General features: G+C 45.2%; 1 protein-coding gene across 3 annotated transcripts in view; it reads right to left on the bottom strand.

Moving 5' to 3' along the window:
- Positions 1-21293, bottom strand: part of NKAIN4 (sodium/potassium transporting ATPase interacting 4) — a gene marked incomplete at its 3' end in the record, with an annotated part of 104619 nt that overhangs the window by 12099 nt on the left and 71227 nt on the right. For all 3 annotated transcript variants that reach the window (XM_083507773.1, XM_083507775.1, XM_083507774.1), the window contains exon 5: positions 4737-4797. In XM_083507773.1, coding sequence (XP_083363899.1) covers positions 4737-4797 — 61 coding nt within the window. The remainder of the gene's footprint in view (positions 1-4736; positions 4798-21293) is intronic.

The raw sequence follows: 21293 nt of genomic DNA, 5'->3' as shown, positions 1-21293 counted from the left end.
GGGCTGCCCTTGAAGCTGTCCCAGAAACTCCAGTGGGTGCAGAATGCTGCAGCGAGGCTCCTCACAGGGACTCTGCCATGGGAGCATATTCACCCAGTGCTTTTCCAGCTGCATTGGCTCCCGGTGGAGTACAGGGTCAGATTTAAGGTGCTGGTTTAAAGCCCTTCACAGCCTAGGACCCTCGTACCTACGGGACCGCCTCTCCCGGTATGCCCCACGGAGGACCTTCAGGTCCATATATAGCAACACCCTAGAGGTCCCGGGCCCTAAGGAAGTTAGATTAGCCTCAATCAGAGCCAGGGCCTTCTCACCACTGGCTCCGGCCTGGTGGAACGCTCTGTCTCATGAGACCAGGGCCCTGCGGGATCTGATCTCTTTCCGCAGGGCCTGTAAGACAGAGTTGTTCCAGCTGGCCTTTGGCTTAGAATCAGTTTGATTCACTCCCCCTCTTTCTTTTTCCTTTCTCCTCCTATGAAGAGATTGCACCCTAATGTTTTAATGTTGTATCGTAATCTTTTAAATTGCATTTTAATCAACTTGTTTTTATTATTGGTTGTTAGCCGCCCTGAACCCGGTCTTGGCTGGGGAGGGCGGGGTATAAATAAAAATTTATTACAGTGGTGCCTCGCAAGACGAAAAGAATCTGTTCTGTGATTCTCTTCATCTAGCGGTTTTTTTCGTCTTGCGAAGCAAGCCCATTGAAGGATTAGCGGATTAGCGCTATTAGCGGCTTTTAGAGGCTTTTAGCGGCTTATCTGCTGATCGGATCAGCTGATAAGTGGCTTAGCGGCTTAGAAAAAAGGGGGGGGAACAGCAGGAACTCACAACACATTGTCGTCTTGCGAAGCAAGCCCATAGGAGATTCGTTTTGCGAAGCACCTCCAAAATGGAAAACTCTTTCGTCTAGTGAGTTTTCCGTCTTGCGAGGCATTCGTCTTGCGGGGCACTACTGTATTATCAGTACATAACACTCACCAACTTTTGGGGTGTCCTGGTTTCTACTTTTTGAAAGATGGCATCTACTTTTTGAAATATGTGCAATGGGAGAGGCCTGACTGGAAAGCTTAAGGCCTGTTACTGCTACACAGGAAACAGATGGATGAAAAGAAAATATGAACTGGCCTGTAGCTTGACCAGTCACTGTGAAGAGTGGCAAGGAGCTAGGTGGAGTCACAGATCTTTAAAAAAAAGTGTAGACTTGCACACACTGGCCAGCTTCCATTTTGACTTGAAATGTTCATTTTGGGCTTCTCAAAATCTACATAAAGGCAAGTACGTAAAAGCAAGAAGGGGGGGGGGGGCTGCAGTGGTGCCCACCTGAGAGGTGCGCCAGAACTGCGCTCTGTTAATTTATATGAATATTTATAGACTGTCATAAAAATATATCAAAGCGGTTTACAGCTATGAAACATAAATCCGTACAAGAAAAACCACAAAAAGTTGAAAGCAGACATTGATTAACCATGGTGGAAGGATGTATTCTTAATTGCCTGCTTTCTTATAATCTCATCTCTTTTATACACAATTGATCACTGCACTCATCTCCTCAGAAGGTTCCTTCCATATGGTGTGGAAATCCGGCCTTTGCAGATCCCTCTGAACCCTTTTATCCCAACTCGATCCCTGAGATCATGTGCAAGAGCATCACTGGTCATTCCGTGAGTCAGTGAGGCTCATTTGACAATAACAAGAAATCAAGACTTACTACCATCATCCCTGTATTGTGGAATACTCTGCTAGCTGGTTTTCAACAGGCACCCTCTGTTCCAACTTTTAAATACCTGCCTCAAACTTTTCTGTTCTGTCAGCATTATGCAAGCAATTAAGAACAGATCTTAATAGTTAGCTGATTTCTGGTTTCAGCTTTTCACGTGGCTTTTATTGCATGGTTTTGTGTACAATTGTTGTTAACCTCTCTCATGTTTTTTATGAACAGCAATATAAATATTATTTTTTTATAAAGAATACACTGAGTCCCACAGTAAATGTAATAGATGTCACCGCATGAGCTCATTGGAAGCCCCCAGCAGAGCAAACCTTGGGGTAGATTTGCAGAGCCTGAATAAGTAGCCAAATGTTGCCACACTGAGAAATCAGCTTGTTAGGGTTGCCATCTGACTGAAGAATTCGTCATTGACTGGTGGTCTTGTGGAGTGGTAAAAGTCTTCTGGGAAATGATATATAATGAGTTAAAGAAAATGTTTAAGAAAAACTTTATTGAAAAACCAGAAGCCTTTTTGTTAGGTATACAGTGGTACCTCAGGTTACATACGCTTCAGGTTACATACGCTTCAGGTTACACGCTCTGCTAACCCAGAAATAGTGCTTCAAGTTAAGAACTTTGCTTCAGGATAAGAACAGAAATTGGGTTCCGGCAGCGCGGCGGCAGCAGGAGGCCCCAATAGCTAAAGTGGTGCTTCAGGTTAAGAACAGTTTCAGGTTAAGAACGGACCTCTGGAACGAATTAAGAGATACCAAAAGAAGACAAGAGACTGTTCATGTACAGAACGACGGCAGCGAGAATGCTTCTAGATGTCAGGAACCAGACTGAAGATTATTGCTCTGAGGAAAAATAGTGGGAGCCCCCCCTCCCTCTGAACAAGGGCCTGATCCTGAAGCTCCTCTGGAGCAGGAGGATAGTATTGACCTAGAGCAATGGTTCGAGGAAGGACACAGTTTAGAAAGTGACAGCTGGGCGAAGAGCAATCGAAGGGAGAGGAACGGGAAGAGAGAGAGCTGGTTGGATCTCCCTCACCAGAAAGTGTGCAGTGCATGAGTCCTAGAGCCAGGAGTCTGGATAGGGTAGCCTCTCAGAAGGCTCAGTGGTGGAGGAATCACGTGGTGAGGAGACGGGAAGACGGAAGTGTGGGATGTAAGAATCAGGTGCAGTCAAACACAACATTGCTAGAGTAGACATGAAGGTTGTCTCAGTCCTCCAGCCAGAACTTCCTGCTTCCCAGGACTGAGATGAAACTTCCTATGTGTAATTTGAGATAGGCATGGCCTCTCTCCTGAAGTAGAAAGAACCACAGGCTGGTGACCATCTTGTCTCTCTTGTCTCTATCAATGCCATCTTAACAACAGCACTACTAAGATGCACCCTTGGCTCCAGGCCAAGAGAAGAAAAGGGGGTCTTTCTCCCATAAGGAGATATTCACTATGTTCTAACCTTTTAAGTCTGCCTTCTGGTAACCTTTGTGTGAACAGATGATTACTTGTGAATAAACGCTCTATACTTTACAGAAGACTGTGTAGCGTCTTATTTTAGGAGGGATTAACGGGGAAAATACAAGGAAATATTTACAGAGACTCTGATGAGTCTGAGCAAGCTATCTGCTGTGCATGTGTTTAAAGAAAGGGGAATGTTAACTCTGCTGATTTTGTTGAACTTATAAAGAAAAGTTGGGATGGGATATCTTAGACAATATATCCTCCCCCGCATCCCTAAACATTCCCACAGGAAATAACTAGAGGGAAGTGGGAGGAACTCAACTGGGAGCACCTACACGATGTGAACGGACGCTGAATGTTTGTGCTGTGTTCAATAAACCTCTCTGTTGCTGCCAAAAGACTGCTTTCACTTTGTGCTGTTATAGACAGAGAGTGGGAAGGTAAGCCTGACACTAGCCCAGAGCATAGCTGTCAACCTTCCCTTTTTTGGTGGGAAATTCCCTTATTCCAGCGCCATTTCCCGCTGCTTCCCACTTCTATCCCAGATTGTTAGATATCCTGTAGACTGTCCCCGGGACAGGTGAGGCTGCTGATCCCTTATTTTCAAATCTGAAAGTTGACAGCGATGGCCCAGAGATGGAAGGAGGGAGAAGTGCCGACCAGAGAAGAATGGCAGACCAAGTTAATGGAATATGCAGAGATGGCGAGACTGATGGGAAAGATCAGAAACCAGGAAGTTCAACTCTTTCTAAAAGGCTGGAACAATTTTTTAGCATACTTAAAAGACCACTGTAAACAGTTAAAATCATTGGCAGGGATACAATGACACTTGTAGAGTGAAATGAACTTTGGAAACTGAATATAAGGGTAAAAGATGCAGGAAAAAAAATATTTTCTTAGGAAATTGAACTCATGGAGGGAGGGATGGAAGTCCAAAGGTTTGAAAGAAACTTTTCATTTTAATGCTTTCAAATGGTTACAGTTAAATTGTATAAAATTATGCACAACCATTAAAAAAAGAATTCTTCATTGACTAATCACCTGCCTTTTTGATCAAGTAAACACATTTGCATATAACCAAAGCCTCTGTAGAATCAGTTGCCTTGTTTGCAATTACAGAAAGAAGCCGGAGATACCCTATAATTTGATCGGCAAAATGCTGCCTCTTGAAGCTGGAATGAAAGGTCACCGTTTAATATTTTCCATTGCTTTTTAAAGCATTGTGCTTAAACTACATATATAAAAAATCACAGCAAACATGACTCAAAAGTGTACATAGGGCACTGTTCAGGGAGGACAGATGGTAGCTAGAGACTTAAGACGCGGGAGAGGAGGTTTCAAATTCCTACTCAGCCAAGAAGCTCGTCACATGACCTTGGGCCTAATCTACTTCACAGGGTTGTTGTGAGGATAAAACAGCGAGGCAGAGAACTTTGTATGCCACCTCAAGCTCCCTGGTGAGATATATATGCAATAAATAAATAAATAAAATAAATTCCATTCTGAGAGGAAGGGCATCAGATTAAGACCCACCGCCAGGGATCTGTCCTGCGGCGAATACTTACAGCTGTCTTCTTCTTCTGTAAAAACACTGACAACATAACAGGCATAGACGAAGCCCACCAGCTGGAAGAAGAAAAGATAAAAGGAATCACAATCATAATATTTGCTCCAAGACTAGTGATAACATAAAGGAATATACGCTCTGTACGCATAGAACAAACAACAGTCAAAACTGTATAGAAAGAGTGGAACTATTTTTATAGAGAAGAAGAAGAAGAAGAGTTTGGATTTGATATCCCGCCTTTCACTCCCTTTAAGGAGTCTCAAAGCGGCTAACATTCTCCTTTCCCTTCCTCCCCCACAACAAACACTCTTTGAGGTGGATGGGGCTGAGAGACTTCAGAGACGTGTGACTGGCCCAAGGTCACCCAGCAGCTGCATGTGGAGGAGCGGAGACTTGAACCCGGTTCTCCAGATTACGAGTCTACCGCTCTTAACCACTACACCACACTGGCTCTCTGGTTGGATCAGGCAAATAGCCTACCCAGTCCAGCATCGTGTTGTCACAGTAGCCAACCAGATGCTTATGCAAAGCTCACAAGCAAAATCTGAGTGCAAACACACACTCTCCCCTCCTGCAGTTTTCAGTGACTGCTATTCAGAAATGTGCTGCCTTAGACAGTGACGGCAGAATGTAACTATCATGGCTAGAAGTCATTGATAACAATATGGCCCATGGATTTGTCTAATCCGCTCTACGTGGGGCTACCTTTGAAGGTGACTCAGAAACTGCAGTTAATCCAGAATGCAGCAGCTAGACTGGTGACGGGGAGTGGCCGATGATACCGTATAACGCTAGTCCTGAAAGACCTACATTGGCTCCCAGTACGTTTCTGAGCACAATTCAAAGTGTTGGTGCTGACCTTGAAAGCCCTAAACGGCTTCGGTCCAGTATACCTGAAGGAGCGTCTCCACCTCTATCGTCCAACCCAGACACTGAGGTCCAGCTCCGAGGGCCTTCTGGCGGTTCCCTCCCTGTGAAAAGTGAGGTTGCAGGGAACCAGGCAGAGGGCCTTCTCAGTAGTGGCACCCACCCTGTGGAACGCCCTCCCACCAGATGTCAAGGCAATAAACAACTATTTTACTTTTAAAAGACAACTGAAGGGGAACTGTTTAGGGACGTTTTTAATGTCTGACGCTGTATTGTTTTTAATATTCAGTTGGAAGCCACCCAGAGTGGCTGGGGAAACCCAGCCAGATGGGCGGGGTATAAATAATAAGTTATTATATTATTATTCATCTTTTAAAGCTATCCAGGTTGCTGTCCCTCACTACATCTTGAGGGTTCTGAACTTGAGGGTATTTGTGGTGTGAAGAATTTATTCTTCTTCTAGTCTGTCATGAATCTTTCTACATTCAGCTTCACTGGATAGCCCTGAGCTCCAGAATAACACGAGAGGGGGGAAAGCTTTGATTATAGCTTATTTTTTATTTTAACATTTTGCTTTGGGGCTCCTTTGGCTAACTAGTTATCGCTATTGTTAGACGACTGGGAGGAGCGCAGAAAGAAGAAATGCCATGGTGCATCAGCTCAGCCAGACGCCTTCATCTGCCCCAGCTGCAACAAAACATGTCTCTCCCGTATCGTTCTCTACAATCACAGCAGGCACTGTAATTCTCCAACAATTTGACTTAGCCGCCAAGGGTGCTCTCCTTCATTGTCTCCCGACAATAGAAACCTTTGCCAGTCTGCTACAGATCACCCAGAGATCAGCCAGCAGATTCTGATCCACCTTCTACTTACCCAAGTCGTATAACATAAAATTGTAGGATTGTAGAGTTGGAAGGGACCCCGAGGGTCATCTAGTCCAACCCCCTGCAATGCAGGAATCTCAGCTGAAGAATCCATGACAGATGGCCATCCGACCACTGCTTAAAAACCTCCAAGGAAGGAGAGCCCACAACTCCCCAAGGGAAACTGTTCCACTGTTGAACAGCTCTTACTGTCAGAAAGATATTCCTGATGTTTTGTCGGAATCTCCTTTCTTCTAACTCGAAGCTGTTTTGAATTCCGATTCTGCATTAGCTACCCCTCGCGGTTTGGTGCCATCTGCAAATTTGATGAGCATCCCCTCAATTCCTTCCTCCAAAGACATTTATAAACGGCCTCGGCCCAGTATAGCTGAAGGAGCATCTGCACCCCTACCGTTCTGCCCGGATGCTGAGGTCCAGCGCCGAGGGCCTTCTGGTGGTTCCCTCATTGCGAGAAGCCAAGTTACAGGGAACCAGGCAGAGGGCCTTCTTGGTGGTGGCGCCCGCCCTGTGGAACACCCTCCCACCAGATGTCAAAGAGATAAACAACTACCTGACATTCAGAAGACATCTGAATGCAGCCCTGTTCAGGGAAGTTTTTAATGTGTGACATTTTAGTGTATTTTTGGTCTTTGTTGGAAGCCGCCCAGAGTGGCTGGGGAAACCCAGCCAGATGGGCGGGGTACAAATAAATAATAATAATAATAATAATAATAATAATAATAATAATAATAATAATGTTTGTTGTTGTTGTTGTTGTTGTTGTTGTTGTTGTCGTCGTTGAACAACAAGAAGCCCAGGACAGAACCCTGTGGCACCCCACTTGTCACTTATTTTCCAGGATGTTAAAGAACTATTAATGAGTACTCTTTGGGTTCGGTCAGTCAGCCAGCTACAAATCCACCTAACAGTTACCTTGTTCAACCCCCATTTTACCAGCTTCCTTGCAAGAGGATCATGGGGGACTTTTTCAGTAAGACTTTGCCTTACTGAAATCAAGATACACTATGTATTCCCTTCATCCACCAAGCTTGTAATTCCATCAAAAGAAAGACAGACATGAGATTCATCTGGCATTGCTTGTTATTGAGAAACTCATGCTGGATCTAAGAGCTCACAGAGCAACTGTTGAGTTATCTGTTTTAAGACCTTTCCTGGTATCAATGTCACGCTCACCAGCTGGTAGTTACCTGGGTCCCCCCCCCTTTTTTGAAGTGAATGTGGAAAGAGGAAGGAAGGAACAGTGCAATCAATGTTCTGAATTCTACAGCTCATATAGGTAAAGGTAAAGGGACCCCTGACCATTAGGTCCAGTCGTGACCAACTCTGGGGTTGCGGTGCTCATCTCGCTTTATTGGCTGAGGGAGCCGGCATACAGCTTCCGGGTATCAGCATGACTAAGCCACTTCTGGCGAACCAGAGCAGTGCACGGAAACGCCATTTACCTTCCCGCTGGAGCGGTACCTATTTATGTACTTGCACTTAGAGGTGCTTGTGAACTGCTAGGTTGGCAGGAGCTGGGACCGAGCAACGGGAGCTCACCCCGCCGCGGGGATTCGAACCGCCAACCTTCTGATCGGCAAGTCCTAGGCTCTGTGGTTTAACCCACAGCGCCACCCGCATCCCTTGTACAGCTCATATAAATGGGGGAAATTGAGCACATTTGCTCTTATTTTGCATAATTTACAATGCATTGTGTGGGTTGTATCAAACTAAGTTATACATCAAAACTTCCAGACCAAAGTTAGTCAAGCTCATAAATCTGAATGGGTCAGTTTGAGTAAAACTAATATTGGATGCAACCCTATAGATTTCACATAGACACCTAAGAAGTGGTTTTATATCAGGACAGATGGTTTGTTCATCTAGTTCGGAACTGTTAACTCTCACAGCAGTGTAGCAGGCCAACTTTCTCATCAGCTGGTACTTTGGGAGAAGAACCGTAGGTCCATGGGAAAGCTCAGCTGCAGAGCATCTGTCCTGCATGCAGAGGGTCTCAACTTCAGTCCCAGGCATCTTCACTAAGGCTGGAAATATCCATTGACTGAAACCCTGGAGAGCTACTGCCTGTCTGTGTAGACAATAAAGAGCCAGATGGACCAATGGTCTGACTTGATATAAGACGGTTTCCTATGTTGTTGTTTAGTCGTTTAGTAGTGTCCGACTCTTCATGACCCCATGGATCAGAGCACGCCAGGCACTCCTATCTTCCACTGCATCCCACAGTTTGGTCAAACTCATGCTGGTAGCTTCGAGAACACTGTCCAACCATCTTGTCCTCTGTCATCCCCTTCTCTTGTGCCCTCCATCTTTCCCAACATCAGGGTCTTTTCCAGGGAGTCTTCTCTTCTCATGAGGTGGCCAAAGTATTGGAGTCTCAGCTTCAGGATCTGTCCTTCCAGTGAGCACTCAGGGCTGATTTCCTTCAGAACGGATAGGTTTGATCTTCTTGCACTCCATGGGACTAATTCAAAAGCATCAATTCTTTGGCGATCAGCCTTCTTTATGGTCCAGCTCTCACTTCCATACATCACTACTGGGAAAACCATAGCTTTAACTATACGGACCTTTCTTGGCAAGGTGATGGCTCTGCTTTTTCCTACATTTCCTAAATCCTTTGAGTTGGAGATTTCAGGAGTTGAGCCTGGGACCTTTTGCAATGCAAAACTCAGACTTCATCACCGAGTCGTGGTTCCTCCATAATTTATCCTGATTTTAGCTAGCCTTCTCAGTGAGCCACCTTCTGAATGTTTGCAGACACTGCCCAAGCTTTTCAAGCTTATATTTTGCAGAAGCTTGCTTTGTAAAAGAATAAGATGTTGACATTCCCAGGATGCTGAATTCCTGCCTAATGCCATTGTCTCTACCCGAACACTACAATCACCTGCCATCGTTCAATAGAATCCATTTTGTTCCTTCTGTCAGGCACAAAAGCAAATTCCAACCTTTCCAAAGAATGGACGCCATCACCCGCATGTATTGAACTTCCTGGTGTCCATCAGACCAAGGAGAATAAAGTGAGCATTCCGTCATCCTTGCAACTCTTAATAAGATGCTCAGGAGAATCAGAGTTGGTGAGGCAGCTTTTTTTTTGCAAAACAATGTAAAACATTACTCAACCTCTCCAGAGTGGGGCTTTCAGAAGAGACCTGCCAAACCCAAATGCATTCCATAATCCCTCCCACGGAAACCTCATTATCCTGCCTTTTGTTCAGCGGTGTGATGTATGTTTCTCTTGTATTAAAAATGAATGACTCCACTTTCCAGAGTCCCCTCATACATCATTCTGCCTTCCTGCGGTGTGAGTAATTGTTTGGTCCTAATTCCTCGTTAAAGTGGATTGAGTTCACAGTGGAAAACAAATAATTAAGGCCTACAATAACCTTAAAAATGAGGTGCCCGGCAGATCTTGAGGAACCAGGGATCCCAGTTTGAGATCCTCCTTGCACCAAGCAACATTGCACAGACTCATGGAATGGCATTGCAAAGCCTCTACCTTACGTCTCCTATGTAAGCATTTCAAGAAAGTAGTGGAGATACTTTCACCTGCTGCCAAAAAGCCTGTAGGGAGACCAAGCCATTGGCAGATGTGTCCTATACAAATTTCAAACAGACCATAAAACCAAGAAAGCAGCACTGGCGTGGGGGCATACTGTATTGGCCCGAATCTAACCCACACCTTTTTTCCAAATTCTGACCATGAAAAGTTAAAGTGCGGCTTATATTCACGGCCTTACGATATCACTGCTGAAACAGCCCAGGATGCCATCATGAGGGCTGTTGAGGGTGCGAGACAATGGTGCCCATCTTGCCCACCGATCCCAAGCCTCCCCTGAGCCATCAGAATGAAGGGGCGAAGCAGCGCAGCTTCCCCCCCCCCAGAGAGCAGCCCAGGAGTGCGGGGCAACGGCGTGCTGCCCGCTGCACCCAAGCCTTTAACTCCTGCTGCAGCCCTACTGAGCGGGGGTTGCGGTTGCCCAGGCAGGCAATCACCTATGCCGCCACCCTATGCAAACCTCCCCCCAGCTGCACCATGTAGGGCTGGTGCTTCGGGGGAGTATCAGAGCCTATTCGGTAGCCCCCCATCACTTCCCAGTGCACTGTGCAGGTCCTGAAGGGACACAATTTTTTACTCGGACCACATGGTCACCACCAATTTTAAGGGAGCGTCTTATATTCAGGTATCCCCCCCCCCATTTTTATTTTATTTTTTCAATTTTTTTAATTAATTTTCCAAATTTATAACAGACAAATAAAAAGAAAACATCCAAATAAAAAGATAAATAAAAAGAAAACAAACAAACAAACATTAATCCTAAATGTAATAATTCCACTTTTGTTATTATTATTGTGTGACTTCCTCGAATCCCCCAGCTGAATTTCCATATAAATCATTACAGCAGTTTTCCAAAACTATTTTCACATAAAATTTACTTAGTCAATTAACATCTTTCTTTCTTTTCATTTTTTTTTTTAACCATAGTATTCTACAACATCACTTATTTAAATCCTAGGCCAATCTGGTGCTTGCAAGTAATTCTATTTAAGTTATCTTAACATATTTAGCTAAATAGTCTTTAAATTTCTTCCATTCCGCTTGGTACTCCTCCTCCTTCTGGTCGCGGACTCCCCCCCCCCCCCGAATTTTAAAGGTGCAGCTTATATTTGGGTACGGCTTATATTCGGGCCAATACGGTATTTGTACAGAGGGTTCCAGTGGCAGGGCCTGAGCACCTAACTCGCTCCAAGGCTGTAGCTGCATCCAGGAGGAAGAAAATGCTGCAACTCTCTCCCTCCCCCCCCCTCTCTCACACACACAGAAAGAGAGAGAGAGAGAGAATGGATGGCATTGCAAGTTGACAGAGATCAGGTGACATAAAGGGCCAATTGGGGTTCCACCCGGTCCTATAAAAGCTGCTGCGACCGGCATGACTGCAGTGTCAGACATTCATTGCTCAGGTGTGTGCTAAGCTGCTCAGAGGCAGCCTCTCCCTGCTTGACTACCTATTCTTTCCTAAATGAAGGATTCTGCCTAAATAAATACCGTATTTTTCGTCCCATAGGACGCTCCGCCCCATAGGATGCACCTAGTTTTTTGGGGGGGAAATAAAGGGGAAAAATTTCCCTTTATTTCCCCCCCAAAAGCAGGTCGGGGAAACAGAACCAGGTCGAGGAACAGCGGGATGGCAGCGCTGCGCTTCCCTGCTGTCCCCTGAGCTTGTGGGGCTGGCCGATGTCTGCCCCGCGCGAGGGGCGCTCTGCATCAGGGCGCCCCCCCCTGCGGGGCAGCAGGCTGCTATCCGCAGCCTAGACATCCCTGCCGGACCTCCCGTAGGGCTGCCTAGGCTGCGGATGTGTTCCTGAAGCCTGGAAAGCGAGAGGGGTCGGTGCGCACCGGCCCCTCTCACTCTCCAAGCTTCAGCAAAAGCCTGCATTTGCCCCATAGGACGCACCCAGATTTCCCCTTCATTTTTGGAGGGGAAAAAGTGCGTCCTATAGGGTGAAAAATACGGTATGCAGCTGAAGCAAAGTCTTTAATCCCCTGTACAAGAAGAGGATGCAGCAGTTTCCAGATGGTCTTCAAACCCTTCAGGAGCTGGAACAAGAAGAGGATCCAGCACTTTCCAGATGGTCAATGCAACCGTTCGAAAATCTGTGGCAACTGTGCTTTTCTGGTTTCCATGCAAACACATCATTGTGCAATTTTAGTAAGAGGTTTCTCACACACACACAAAGCAACATGACTCGCGATGAGGAAAGAAAAGCAGGATGTGTTCATCTCACGGGGTGACCATGGCAAAACCCACCATATAGAAGGAGCAGAAACAATTATTTATGTATGCAATGACAGCAGTGCGGATACTACTGGCCCAGAGATGGAAAGAAAATAAAGTCCCAACCAGAGACAAATGGACTATGCCAAAATGGCGAAATTGACAGGGAAAATCAGAAGCCAGGAAGAGAAGAACTTTAAGATGGAATGGGAAAGATCTACAATGTATTTAAGAAAACACTGTAAACAACTAAAAACTTTGGCAGGATTTGCGTAATGCTTGTAATGTATTAAAGACTATGGTAAAAATGGACTATTTTTTCTTAAGAGAAGCAGCTGAAAAAAGATTGATAATGGTAACCATGGAAGGACAGAGGGAGTCAAAGGATTCAAGGAATCCTAAATTTTGATGTTTAATGTTTGAATTTTAATTAGTAATGTGAAATTTAATAAAAAAGATTTGACAAAAAAACAACAGCACACCATCTAGGACACTAGTGGGCTTAGGCAGAGGAGCCTGGGGCAAAGAAGATGCTGAAAAGCCAAGGGAAAATACAACCCCAGACTGTTCCCAGTGATTTCTTACCCCAGTGCATGTATGTCCTTTGAGATAGTGGAGGTGAAAGCTTTTAGAGGTATGCAGGTCTGGAGCTGGCCATGGTGCTGAAACAATGACCTGGTCGTCGTCGTCGTCTTCTTCTTCTTCTTCTTCTTCTTCTTCTTCTTCTTCTTCTTCTTCTTCTTCTTCTTCTGCGATACCTCGTAGCCAAGTAAGAATGAGTCCGTAAGTGACTGTGGAGGCCAATTCTGGATCCACACGTCCTTCCACAGTGAGGACATAGGTTTCCGGGTGGGAGTTGATCACGGTGAGGGTTTGCCAAGCATGCCTTCCTCTTAGCACGTTTCTCCCTTGCGTCCTGAGTTTGAGAGTCTTCAAAGCCCATGACACCTTTGGTAAAGGTTATTCTCCAACTGGAGTGCTCACAGGCCAGTGTTTCCCAGTTGTCAGTGTTTATACTACATTTTTTTAGATTTGCCTTGAGACAGTCTTTAAACCTCTTTTGTTGACCACCAGCATTACACTTTCCATTTTTAAGTTCGGAATAGAGTAGTTGCTTTTGTGATCAACATCCAGCATGTTTTTTTGTTGTGCAAGTGGTGTTTCATTATTTACCGTACTTCTTTGATTTATCACATCCCAAATGCCCAGGTAACAATAACCTAAAATCATCAAGTTCCAAGTGCATTGATTAAATCACCTTCATCTCACATCATCACGCTATATCTGGGGCCAGCCAATGAGAAGCAGAATACAGTGGTACCTCGGGTTACATACGCTTCAGGTTACATACATTTCAGGTTACAGACTCCACTAGCCCAGAAAGAGTGCTTCAGGTTAAGAACTTTGCTTCAGAATGAGAACAGAAATTGTGCTCCAGCGGCACGGCAGCAGCAGAAGGCTCCATTAGCTAAAGTGGTGCTTCAGGTTAAGAACAGTTTCAGGTTAAGTACGGACCTCCAAAATGAATTAAGTACTTAACCCGAGGTACCACTGTATCTTGCACTTTCTTGGAAGATACCCAGATCCAGGTTTTGTGGGTCTTCAGGGGAAAGAAATGTCTTACGATTTTCCTCATGCCTTTCTATGTATGTGCTGTCAGATGTGGCGCAATGCTCAGATCCCCACTTTCTCTAGCTGAAAGTGTCCTGAACTCTATGAGGAAACTCGTCAAAAATCAGAAGCCCGGAAGCCTGCCCAGCTTCAAAAACCCAAAGCGGAAACTCCATTTACCTTCCTTTTATCAGCAAGCTTAAACCAAATATCCTTCAATGTAATTGTTTGCCCACTGTATGACACGTAGGAAAGTTAAGTACCAAAATACATTAAGCATTGGACAAAGGATTAAAAATTCATTATTGCCCCAGAAATATGAACCCTGGCTGCTGACATTTATAACTTCCTATGTCCTTGAAAAGGTAATAAGCAACTGGATCCTTCCATTTATTAATTCGATCAGATTATTTATAGCTGACTGTATCCCATGGGCTCAGGACTAGGGTAACGGAAATTTAACCCAGCTACCTTAAATCTCTGCCTAGGAATCTAATAATCGAGTCCATAGGAAATGGACGCCAAAGTCTCTGAATGGAGTAAGACAGAAACCAGGATGTTGTGGGCATCACTGAGATCTCCCTGGCCTTGAGTAGCATTTTAGGAAATTTTTAATTAGCAGGTCACTTATATCCATCTCTGAGAATATAAGAAGTCCTTTCTTACACTCTCAGAATGGAAGGGCAATGAAATGGGATATTAGACTGCTGGTTGTACCTGCTTGCCTCCCAGATTCCCCTTGTGCTCAGGGATCCTTTGCATTTCTCTACAGCAGTGGTTCTCAACCTGTGGGTCCCCAGATGTTGTTGGACTACAACTCCTATTATCCCTGAGCCTTGCTAGCTAGGGGTAATGGGAGTTGTAGTTCAACAACATCTGGGGACCCACAGGTTGAGAAAAGCTGCTCTACAGCTTTCTAGGGTTGTAGCAAAGGCAGAATTAAATAACCTTTTAATGAGGGTGAAAGAGGAGAGTGCAAAATATGGTCTGAAGCTCAATATCAAAAAAACGAAGATCATGGCCACTTGGCCCATCACCTCCTGGCAAATAGAAGGGGAAGAAATGGAGGCAGTGAGAGATTTTACTTTCTTGGGCTCCATGATCATTGCAGATGTTTACAGCAGTCACGAAATTAAAAGACGCCTGCTTCTTGGGAAGAAAAGCAATGACAAACCTAGACAGCATCTTAAAAAGCAGAGACATTACCTTGCCAACAAAGGTCCGTATAGTTAAAGCTATGGTTTTCCCAGTAGTGATGTATGAAAGTGAGAGCTGGACCATAAAGAAGGCTGATTGCTGAAGAATTGATGCTTTTGAATTATGGGGCTGGAGGAGACTCTTGAGAGTCCCATGGACTGCAAGATCATCAAACCTATCCATTCTTAAGGAAATCAGCCCTGAGTGCTCACTGGAAGGACAGATCGTGAAGCTGAGGCTCCAATACTTTGGCCATCTCATGAGAAGAGAAGACTCCCTGGAAAAGACCCTGATGTTGGGAAAGATGGAGGGCACAAGGAGAAGGGGACGACAGAGGTCGAGATGGTTGGACAGTGTTCTCGAAGCTACCAGCATGAGTTTGACCAAACTGCGGGAGGCAGTGGAAGACAGGAGGGCCTGGCATGCTCTGGTCCAAGGGGTCACGAAGAGTTGGACATGACTAAACGACTAAACAACAACAACAACAAAGCATAGGTCCAGAAGCATATGAAATACCCTTCTGAACCCTTTCAACATGTCCCCAAGGCCACATCCTTAGATAGCAGTTTTCCAAGGTCTCTCGTTGGCCTTGTGCATCTCATTCCTCACTCCCATTCCTTTGACTTTGTTTCCAACACATCCCACTTAGTGATTAAATCCTTTGTTCTGCTTTGACCTCATCCCCCCCTGCCTACGACTTTCCAACATGGGGTTTCATCAATAATGAATTACTGTTTATTCAATTGTTTCACTTCTCCCACTTTACCCAAAGAGGTTACATCAGCCTCCCAGCTCATCAGGATCAGAGAGGTTTCTAGAGCAAGCAGAGGGTTTCGGGGAAGAGCACATCATGTGAGCCTGATCTGCCTTTCCATGCTAAGCTGTAATGAAAGCCAGCACCTCGGGGATATAGAAAACGCCTGGAAGCTCTGCTACGTTTTGCCTTCTGCATGAAATATGAATGGTAGAAAGCCAATAGCAGGAGAAAAATCAAACTCTGAAAGGTCACAGCAGTAAAGCGCAATGCAAAGAAGGAAGGATAACATTGAGGTATGTAAATGTTTAAGTGAATTCATTGCTGATTCTTGCTCCACAGGAATTGATAGGTGCATATAGGAACATAGGAAGCTGCCTTATAATGAGTCAGATGGCTGGTTCATCTAGCTCAGCATTGTCTATTCTGACCAGAAGCCCCCTGAATCTCTCAGGGAATCTCTCCCAGCTGAAACTGGAGACGCCAGGCATTGAACTTGGAACCTTCTGAGTGCAGATCTGATGCTCTACCATTTAGCTACAGACTCCTTGCTTCTCCTTCAAGCAGCTATTATGTTCTCTAGCCACAGTTGTTGTTGAAGAAGAAGAGTTTGGACTTGATATCCCGCTTTATCACTACCTGAAGGAGTCTCAAAGCGGCTAACATTCTCCTTTCCCTTCCTCCCCCACAACAAACACTCTGTGAGGTGAGTGAGACTGAGAGACTTCAAAGGAGTGTGACTGGCCCAAGGTCACCCAGCAGCTGCATGTGGAGGAGCGGAGACGCGAACCCGGTTCCCCAGATTACGAGTCCACCGCTCTTAACCACTACACCACTCTGGCTCTCTTTTGTCATGCACCTATAACTTTGCCAAATGAGTCTGAAGACACTGCGGATATACTCATGTTTTCATGCGTACTCTGTTCCCCTTATAATATTACTATTTGTTATGGGTGCTATGGGCTCTCAGTTTTTGGACAGAAAGATGAAGACAAATACGGGATTCAAGATGACCTTAACAGATTGGAGAAAAGGGCCTAAACTAACAAAATGAATTTCAGTAGGGATAAATGTCAGGTTCTGCACTTAGGCAGGAATAATCAGCTGCACAAATATAACATGGGGAAAACATAGCTTGCCAGTAGTACATGTGAAAAGGATTTTGGGAGTTTTAGTGAATCACAAGCTGAACATGAGTCAACAGTATGGTGCAGCAGCAGCAAACAAACAAACAAACAAAAAATAACGCTATTCTAGTATAGTGTCCAGATCAAGGGAATTAACAGTACTACTCTATTCTGCCTTTGTCAGACCACACTTGGAATACTGTGTCCAGTTCTGGGCACTCCAATTTAAGAAGGATGTTGACAAACTGGAATATGTGCAGAGGAGGGCGACCAAGATTATCAAGGGTCTGGAAACTAAGCCGTACAAGGAACGGTTGAAGGAGCTGGGTATGTTTAGCCTGGAAAAGAAGAGACAGAGAGGTGATATGATAGCTGTCTTCAACTATCTAAAGGGCTGCCCCATGGAGGATGGAACAAGTTTGTTTTCTCTTTCTCCAGAGGGTAGGATTCAAAACAATGGCTTCAAGTTACAGGGAAGGAGATTGTGATTAAACATCAAGAAGAACTTTCTGAAAGTAAGAGCTGTTTGACAGTAGAGTAGTCTCTCTTGGGAGACTGTGGGCTCTCCTTTCTTGGAGGTTTTTAAGTAGAGGTTGGATGGCCCTCTGTCCTGGATGATTTAGCTGAGATTCCTGCGATGCAGGAGGTTGGACCAGATGACCCTTGGACTCTACAGTGGGTCACTTGCTACACTATTACAATGAGGAAATTCCCATTACACGAAGTTATAAGTGTGATCTCAATTTGACTAATTGTAAGATGATGATGAAGAAGAAGAGGATGAGGAGGAGGAGTTTGGACTTGATATCCCGCCTTTCACTCCCCTTAAGGAGTGTCAAATCAGTTAACATTCTCCTTTCCCTTCCTCCCCCACAACAAACACTCTGTGAGGTGAGTGAAGCTGAGAGACTTCAGAGAAGTGTGACTGGCCCAAGGTCACCCAGCAGCTGCATGTGGAGGAGCGGGGAAGCGAACCCGGTTCACCAGATTACGAGTCCGCCGCTCTTAACCACTACACCACCCTGGCTCTGATACGTCCTGTTATAGCTTTATTCAAACTATGATGTGTGGGAAACCCACAAGAAGGACCTGAGTGAAATAGCACACTCCTAGTTATGATCCCTGGTAACATGTAATCATCAAAACCAGTACCATTGATAGTCTTATCCTTCACGGATGTCCTTCACATGCTGGGGATTACAGTCGGCCTGCTACCACTGAGCTAATGAATTTTCTACACAATCACCCCACCTGCAAAAAATACGTCATGCATGTGGGATGTAAACACAGGAGCAGTCAATGACAACATTCCTAGAGTGTACATGTTAGAACATGGGGAGGGATGTCTGTCCAGCAAGCAGGTAAACTTCCTGGGGACGGACTTCCTCCGCACGTGACCAGAGGTGGGTGTGGCCTCACCTGTGCAGGTAATGACAAAAGCACAGGGCAGGCAGCCATCTCTCTCTCTCTGCCATTTTCCTTTGATGAGGAAACATCTAAAGATGCTCTCTTGGCTCTCAGCCAAGAGAGGAGATAAGGTCTATCTTACAACAAGATAGATTCTAAAATATATGTAACCTTTTTAAGCCTGCCTACCTTCTGGGATCATATTGTGAACAGATCGTGAGTAAACTCTTTTATACTTTTATAAAGACTGTGTTGTGTCTTGTATTTTAAGAGGGAACAAAGGGGAAATTACCAGAGTAATTATTATAGAGGTTCTAGCGAACCTGTGCACACGTTACCGTTGCGAACTTGAAGGGGAATGTCTATAAACTCTGCTGATATTTTGGGAACTTGTTAGCACAAGTTGGATAAGGATATAATTAGTCAATATATCCTCTCCTGCACCCAAGAACATTCCCACAATGCAGACCTCTTTCTGTGTGTGTTTGTGTGCGTGTGTGTTAATCTGTTCTGTGGAAAAGAGAGTCAATTGCCTTAAAATGTCCCCAAAGTCTTCTAAAGACGAGCGTCCTCTGGCAACAGCAAGAATGGATCGGGTGGCAGCGGGCGGAGGGAAATTACTTTTCCCCCGTTGTCTCAGCATGGAAGGCAAAGAGTTTTTGATCTATGTATCACAGCACCATCCATCAAGGCGTTTGCCCACAGCAGAAGATGCTTCAAGGTCAACGTAGGCAGGAAATTATCAAGAGGAGAATTAGGACAATGGAACGGAGGGGAGCAAGGAAGGGGGGCAGGGAGAACCCATGAGAGACGAAGAGTCCACGGTGATCCAAAAGGTGCTGAACAAGCCTAGCTTGTAATAGACCGAGAATGCATTTTTCCGTGATAGATGGGTCCCATTAGAATTCTATTAAAGCCCAACAAATACCTATAAGCGTTGCAACTTTTGACCCGCAGAGCCAACTGCGGCCCACCAGGCATGTAGGGCAGCCCACTGTTGAAGGGTCACTAAACCTGCTTTTCCTACTGTCATCTCCCTGTCAACTGCATTAACATGGCAAGCACTGGGGGATGGGCTGTAGCTCAGCAGTAAGGATGTTCCTTTGCATGCAGAAGGTCCCACGTTCAGTTCCATAGCTGTCACCTTACAGATTTGAAAATAAGGGACCGGCAGCCTCGAAAATAAGGGATCAGCAGCCAAAATAAGGGATCAACAATTACTTTGATAAAATACATATTTTGTTGCGTGCAAATGGCTTTAGATACCTATTAGGTCCATAAATTACCATATAGCATATATTCAACACAAAAAAGCAACAATTTGTTGTTGACAAAGGACAGCTGGACATAGAAAGGGCCCCATTACCTTCAGTAGCTTATTTAAGCGACATCATCAATAAGGAAAAATAAAAAAATTCCTTCCAGTAGCACCTTAAAGACCAACTAAGTTAGTTCTTGGTATGAGCTTTCGTGTGCATGCACACTTCTTCAGATACACTGAAACAGAAGTTGCCAGATCCTTCTATATAGTGAGAAGGTGGGGAGGGGTGTTACTCAGAAGGGTAACACCCCTCCCCACCTTCTCACTATATAGAAGGATCTGGCAACTTCTGTTTCAGTGTATCTGAAGAAGTGTGCATGCACACGAAAGCTCATACCAAGAACTAACTTAGTTGGTCTTTAAGGTGCTACTGGAAGGAATTTTTTTATTTTGACTATGGCAGACCAACACGGCTACCTATCTACTACTGGAATCATCAATAAGGGACAGCAGTGGGACATGGCGCTGGGATAAGGGATTGTCCCGCCAAATAAGGGACACTTGACAGCTATGTTCAGTTCCTGGCATCTCAAAGTAGATGCCTTTCTCTAGCCCTGGAGAGCCAAGTTATTGTAGGCAATAATGAGCTACAGGGACCAATCAACGAGTTCCGTATGAGATAGCTTCCAGTGCTCCTTTGTCAAACATCTGGGAGACCACCACAGATGTGCAGGTCGACTGTGTTCAGTTTCTTGGGTCATCAGCTGGGCAGGCTGGAAACAGAATTCTGCTTAAGCAGGAGATTCCTGCCCAGAGGCAATGGGCCAGCTTTCCTTGCGCCCGAGTACAGAGAGGCTCTGAGCCCAAGAAGCACCATCTACATTGCACATTTACAGCACAATCATACCACTTTAAACAATCATGGCTTCCTCAATGAACTCTGGGTGCTGAGAGGAAACTCCTGGGAAAAGGCCGTTGCCTATTGAAGCCGCTCAGTTGTGGAATTCCCTCCCCGCAGAGGCACATCTGCCAGCTTCATTATGCTGATGACACAGCTCTCATACCCTCCGACATTTCTCTGGTGAAAATAAAGGTAAAGGGACTCCTGACCATTAGGTCCAGTTGTGGCTGACTCTGGAGTTGTGGCACTCATCTCGCTTTATTGGCCGAGGGAGGCAGCGTACAGCTTCCGGGTCATGTGGCCAGCATGATTAAGCCGCTTCTGGCGAACCAGAGCAGCGCACAGAAACGCTGTTTACCTTCCCGCCAAAGCGGTACCTATTTATTTACTTGCACTGGCGTGCTTTTGAACTGCTAGGTTGGCAGGAGCTGGGACCGAGCAACGGGAGCTCGCCCCGTCGTGGGGATTCAAACCACCGACCTTCTGATCGGCAAGTCCGAGGCTCTGTGGTTTAACCCACAGCGCCACCCGCATCCCCTGATGAAAATAGGGATGTCCTATTCAGTTGTTGTTGTTGTTGCTTTCTCATAACAGCCATCTGACTGGTTTCCTCCAGCCACTCTAGGTGGCTCCCAACAAATATAAAAACATAATAGAACATTAAACATTAAAAAAAAACCCTTCTCCATAAAAGGCTGCCTTCAGATGTCTTCTGTAGGTTGTATAATTACTTATCTACTTGGCTTGGGGGTGGCAAAACTCCATACCCTCCAAC

Source organism: Podarcis liolepis (genome assembly GCF_965112155.1).
Source record: "Podarcis liolepis genome assembly, chromosome: 6".
NCBI lineage: Eukaryota > Metazoa > Chordata > Lepidosauria > Squamata > Lacertidae > Podarcis > Podarcis liolepis.
The sequence above is the reverse complement of the archived record's forward strand: the minus strand, read 5'-3'. Positions and strand labels throughout refer to the sequence as shown.